General features: G+C 39.7%; 1 protein-coding gene across 3 annotated transcripts in view; it reads right to left on the reverse strand.

Moving 5' to 3' along the window:
* Positions 1-5,611, reverse strand: part of myripb (myosin VIIA and Rab interacting protein b) — an 89,821-nt gene extending 84,210 nt beyond the window's left edge. For 2 of the 3 annotated variants that reach the window (XM_026292470.1, XM_026292471.1), the window contains exon 1: positions 5,496-5,605. In XM_026292470.1, coding sequence (XP_026148255.1) covers positions 5,496-5,605 — 110 coding nt within the window. Of the gene's footprint in view, positions 1-5,495 lie in introns of all 3 variants that reach the window. The other variant, XM_026292472.1, reaches the window with a different exon arrangement.
* Between the last annotated feature and the right edge of the window lie 389 nt (positions 5,612-6,000).

The raw sequence follows: 6,000 nt of genomic DNA on the forward strand, positions 1-6,000 counted from the left end.
GTGAACATAAACTTTTAGACAATCTACAAGTAAAAGCAAAGAAAGTCTCATGAATGTAGTGCTAAACTCAAATTTGAGCAGAAGGTGAGAAAGGACATGACCTTAGGGCTGAAGGCTAATCTGTCCCAATTTTGTGGTGCTTTAAAAGAGGAGATGGTATTGCAGCCCAAAGGGACTGTCCAGCAGCAAACAATATCCTGTGACTGCTTCTGCTCTGAAATCCAATTACACTAATTTATTGATCGTCATGAATAAAGAACCATCAGCCAACAGAACCTCACTGTCTCTTTTATTTTGGCTCAAAAACACCTTTTCTGAAATTGTCCTCTTTTTGTGAAGATGGCTAAGTGTGTGTGTGTGTGTGTGTGTGTGTGCATGTGTCATCTCCAGACAGAGAGTCAAGAGGATAAATACAGGAGGAAATAGAGGTCAGCGGTGTCCCTGATGGAGTGACATCTATTCCAGCCGTCTTTAAAAAATACCCTGGCCTCCCAGTGTGACCCCTGTCCCTGTACCTGCTTGCCTGTCACATTCAGTGAAGGTAAAATAAGCAACAACTGACAAAAAGGAAAAGAATGAATTAAAGAAAGAAGCCATAGCCTTTAAATGCATGATTCATTGTTGGCTCTTGGTCAACAAAATCCTCTCAAAACAGATATGAATGTATTCTATCTAGAATGATTCAATCTTACAATAAAATAGGATTGATTAGGGATACAAAGTCAATTAAACCAATTAAACCTACAATACATGGTTGTGGCTACTGCTCAGCCTAACTTGTCTTAATGTAACAGCTTCATTTATAAAAGTATTCAGAATTTTCCTGATAATTTTAACTGTGGTGTAGATGATGATGTAGAATCAATTTTTGGCTTTATTTAATATTAATGCAGAGCCTTTCAATAGCAGGGACAGACTTGTCACAGCAGAAAATGGAATGAGTTTTGAAGTAAGCATTACAGGTACAGTAATTGGCGTACCATACAAGAACTTGCCAGATGTGAAAGTGGATCCTTTGTAGTATTGAAAGCAAATTACTCATAAGAGTCACCAATAGCTTGAGCTCCAGCAATTACCACTTCTTACCACTCACACAGAGACAGTGCAGGATAGCTATTTTCTATCTATAATCATTTCCCAGCTTGTCTCTCCTGGGGCTGGGGCTGTTTTTTTTTTTTTTTTTTTAAGTAGACCCATGCCTGGGCTCCCCTGAGCTTCCTGCTGTTCCATAATGAGCCTCTCCAGCTGGATGGCCACAGAGACAGTGGAGGCCAGAGGTTGAGTTGCTCACCCTCCATAATTGGCAGAATCACACTCTCACCCTTTAGTAGCAAAACAAGTGCAAAGCAAACATAAGTGTTAGTATTATTTTTAGAAAGTTTCATGGGTACAACCAATGCAATAAAAACGAACTAAATAAACTAGAGGGACACAGACAGATTTTAATTCAGATGATCAAATTTACTGTTGCTGTTAACTCCAACAATTTAATGAGGTTGTCTTCCTTTTAAACTGCCAAAATGGATGGCTGCTATTTTCTTTTTTATTAAATCCACAAAAAACTAAAATCCTTCTAATTGGTGCAGATGTTGCTAAACCAAAAATGACACATTATCACTCAACAGTCTTCAAAGCACCCTAAGCCTCACAAACCAGGCTTGTTTTCACCAGCTTTGAATAATCTCAAATGTCAAGTCATTTTTATTGACAATAAAAAAAAACTGTTATTCATGCCTTCATTTCATCTCACCTGGATTATTTTAAATCCGCCTTTTCTGATAAAAAAAAAACTTGTTAAATGCTAATTAGAGCAAAAATGCAGCTGCCAGGATTTCAACAGGTGCCACAAAAAGAACACATTGCCTTTCACACATCTTTGTAGTGTTTGCCTGTTTTAGGAATTTTACTTATTGATTTTGTATAAGGCTGGCTCCAACCTACATATCAGAGGTTTTAATCTAAATATGGTTTTATTTTCCTTTAAATTGTGTTTTTATCTTCTCTTATGGTTAGCAATCCTCAATGGAACGTGAATGGGTTAGTATTCCTATGAAAGATTCATAACCAGATGAAATGATACTTAACGTATCATGCAGTCCCAAGAGGGGCTATCAGCAGCACCATTTTTCCAACCTATCATGAAATACACATCATAGGCACCACTACAGCATTGGCAAAAATGCAGACAATCCTGTTGGCTGAGGCGCACTGCTGTAGTTAAATATACTCAGTGGCAACAGGACAGCTCAAGCCCCGTGTTTACTTTACAGCGTTGGTGTTTTTCTCTGTGAAGCATTTTGTAAACCCTGTTTTATTATGAGGCACTGCTTGATGAAACAAACTAAATGTAGCAGTAACTGCTGAAAAAACAAATGAAAATGAGATGAAAAATGATATGTAATAGGTTTTTAAGTTTAAGTTAACATGCACATCAGTTTGCATCTGATATCTCTTTTTGAAACTTGTGCATAAGACTACAAACGAAGAGCATGAAGAACAGCAAATATCTGCCTGTGATTACATCAACATTAATATGCTCATCTTTTTCCAGTAAACAGCTGTAATAACAGCCTGAGAGGCATAAATTTCTTTTTCATCATTCATGACAGCTTGGTGGGAGAACATTTTACAGCCCAGTAATTTGGGAATACACCATCGTTGCTTTGAAACTGATTCTGGGAAAATGAGATTTTTAAGCTGTACAGACCAACAGTTGCTCTTTGGTTTGTAAAGTAACTTTGCTATGCTCCTTAGAGTCTAATCACACATCCACTCAAGCACCAAACCGCTAAGGATCTTTCAAATATGATGACAGTCATTAAATCAAATGTAGCCGATGAAAGAAAGTAGTTAAAAGGTACATTACCAAGAGGTACACCAGAAAAATAGAAGCAATGAGAATAAACTGGATGTTCCCAATGAGTGTACTCTACAAAGTGTACTCTCACTGGCAGGATGATAAAATGAAGGCAGACTCACCAAGACTGGACACTGAACAGTACTGGAAAAAACATATGTGAGAATGAAGCGGTGAAAACTGTAGGCAACGATACAGGTAACTGTCTGCATATCATTAACATTATAGCTTGCACAATAAAGAAATTCATGTGAACCATGAGAGTCGCTCACCGAACAATGGGAGTAGCTCACCGAACAATGGGAGTAGCTCACCGAACAATGGGAGTCGCTCAATGAACAATGGGAGTCCCTCCGTCACCGAACAATGGGAGTCCCTCCCTCACCGAACAATGGGAGTCCCTCCCTCACCGAACAATGGGACTCTCTCACCGAACAATGGGACTCGCTCACCGAACAATGAGAGTCTCTCACCGAACCATGAGTCTCTCACCGAACCATGACTCTCACCGAACCATGAGAGTCCCTCACCGAACCATGAGTCTCTCACCGAACCATGAGAGTCCCTCACCGAAAAATGAGTCCCTCACCGAACCATGAGAGTCCCTCACCGAGCCATGAGAGTCCCTCACCGAACCATGAGAGTCCCTCACCGAACCATGAGAGTCCCTCACCGAACCATGAGAGTCTCTCACCGAACCATGAGAGTCCCTCACCGAACCATGAGAGTCCCTCACCGAAAAATGAGTCCCTCACCGAACCATGAGAGTCCCTCACCGAACCATGAGAGTCTCTCACCGAACCATGAGAGTCCCTCACCGAAAAATGAGTCCCTCACCGAACCATGAGAGTCCCTCACCGAGCCATGAGAGTCCCTCACCGAACCATGAGAGTCCCTCACCGAGCCATGGGAGTCCCTCACCGAACCATGAGAGTCCCTCACCGAGCCATGGGAGTCGCTCAATGAACAATGGGAGTCGCTCACCGAACAATGGGAGTCGCTCACCATTCCTTCGCCAAGGAATAGTAATTATGGTTCAGTTACAGCTCAGTTACAGATCGGTGAGTGTGTAGCCGGCTTCTCATTTACCACTGCCATTTTCTTAGCGACCAAATCAGTTGCTGGTCTTGACATAGATACAGGCTCCTGTGATTTCCCAGTAGTCGTAATTATTGGCACATCATAATGGAGGAGACCCTAAAAGCATGACCTGGAACCTCTGTTTTTTTTAAAGTGAAACTTATTAATTAGTTTACATGAGTGCCTGGGTTGCTGACATGTCATACCAAATATCACACATCATGTCCACTAGAAGTATGCAAAATGACTTTCTGTTTGCTCCCCACATACATGAATGGGACAAAATAAAAAATATCCTTTGTCTCTTCTACGACTGTGCAGAGAAGTTAGTATGTGTATCTGTAGTTGTGGAGGCAGCAAAATTATTTGTATGTTTATTCAAATAATAGTGGTGTAACAATCTTACTTACAATCTTTGTTTTTATTATACTTGTAATTCTAGGATATTAGTGTTAATATACACTCTCTTCAATAAATTATCAGCAGAACATTTGGTAATGTGATGTTGGCATTTGTTTAAATGCATCTGATATTACAAAAACAGAATTAAAATACAATCTGTAAAAATATAAACTGAACATTGTAGTTTGCAAAAATGCAAAACAAGCCTGCAGTCCAAATAAACAAATTATAGACTTGTTGAATATGCATTTGACTGTTCAATAAGCCCCACCCACCATTACAGTGAAGACTCACTGGAAGCAAATAACATGGTGCCATTTCTCACTACTCACTTTAGGTACAACAATGCTTCCAAGTTAGCAAATGGCTTGTTTAGGGCAATTATTGTGGAAATAGGGAACCAACAATTTACATGATAATGTGCCAAGAAACACTTTATTTTTATGCCTGAAGAGGTATTTTTCTTATGTAACCTGTAATCCCATTTAGAAATGTTCCTAGTTAATGGCACACACTACCCTGTTGAAGTAATGCAAAATGTCATAATAAAATAAAACTTTCCTATTACCAACATTGCATTTATGTTTCACGCTAACATGCTCTTAGTTTAGCAAATAACCATGAACCAGAATTTACCATGAACAGCACTTTCTCTACAGGAGGCAATGTTTCTCATAAGCACAGGGACTTTGAAATCCTTATTCCCAAAAGCTTCAACATCTGGTATCAATCTGTCATCTACACAAGTAGCCACAGCTTGTTGTGTGTTTTTTGTGCATCACATTTGGCAAGGGATTACAAGAAACAAATCTTTCCTGCTGAAAATTGTTAAAATAAATGTAATTTACATTAGCCACAAGTCTGAGTCAAGTGTGAGGTCAGTTAGGTACCAATAGCAGATAAAAGCTTTTTGTTAGACGCCTGTGAGCTATGATTGCACAATCACATTTAGATGGAGTTTAATGAATTGTAAATTAACAGAGCAATTAAACAGCAACTAGGACATATTATTTTACAGGCTTTTTGTTCTGCCTTTGTTAGCCGAGACAGCTATAAACATATATCTGGTCATTTCTGCTCACAGCTCCTCAAATCACGCTGGATCAAAACATATAAAAATACTACAAAAGGTGGTGGCAGGTGACTGCTTTCTCACCTTAACCGCTCTTCTTCCTTCTTTCGCAGCTTCATGTCCCGCTGCACCACTTTCAAGACATGCTTTGCCTCATCATCCGTTAGACCAGACAGGTCCAGCTTCCGGCCCATCGTCCCTGGCCTCACCAGAAGGAGCTACTGCTGCTAATGCAACAGTGGAGAAAAAGGACAGGAACCGGCACTCCTGCTCTAGGGGCCGGGGCTGGGAAAACCCTGAAACATAGAGAAATTAACAGGGTATTAATAGTTCATGTGTGCAGTCATTACTGTTGAGATAAACATATGTAGTATGTCTGAAAGAGCTGTTGTACACCTGGTATTTAGTCATTTTGGAATGTTATCGACCTTCATTAGCTAACAAATTACAAAATAAGTAGGCTTCTGCAGCAGTATGATTATATAATGAACAGAAAAAAAGGCACATTTTCATAACAGAAAACTTCAGCAGGTCCACTGAAAAGGCAAAAAAACATCTTACCAAGCAAAAAGTGCTACAATGTTGACTT

The sequence above is a fragment of the Mastacembelus armatus genome, chromosome 20, assembly GCF_900324485.2.
Source record: "Mastacembelus armatus chromosome 20, fMasArm1.2, whole genome shotgun sequence".
In the NCBI taxonomy this organism is placed as follows: domain Eukaryota; kingdom Metazoa; phylum Chordata; class Actinopteri; order Synbranchiformes; family Mastacembelidae; genus Mastacembelus; species Mastacembelus armatus.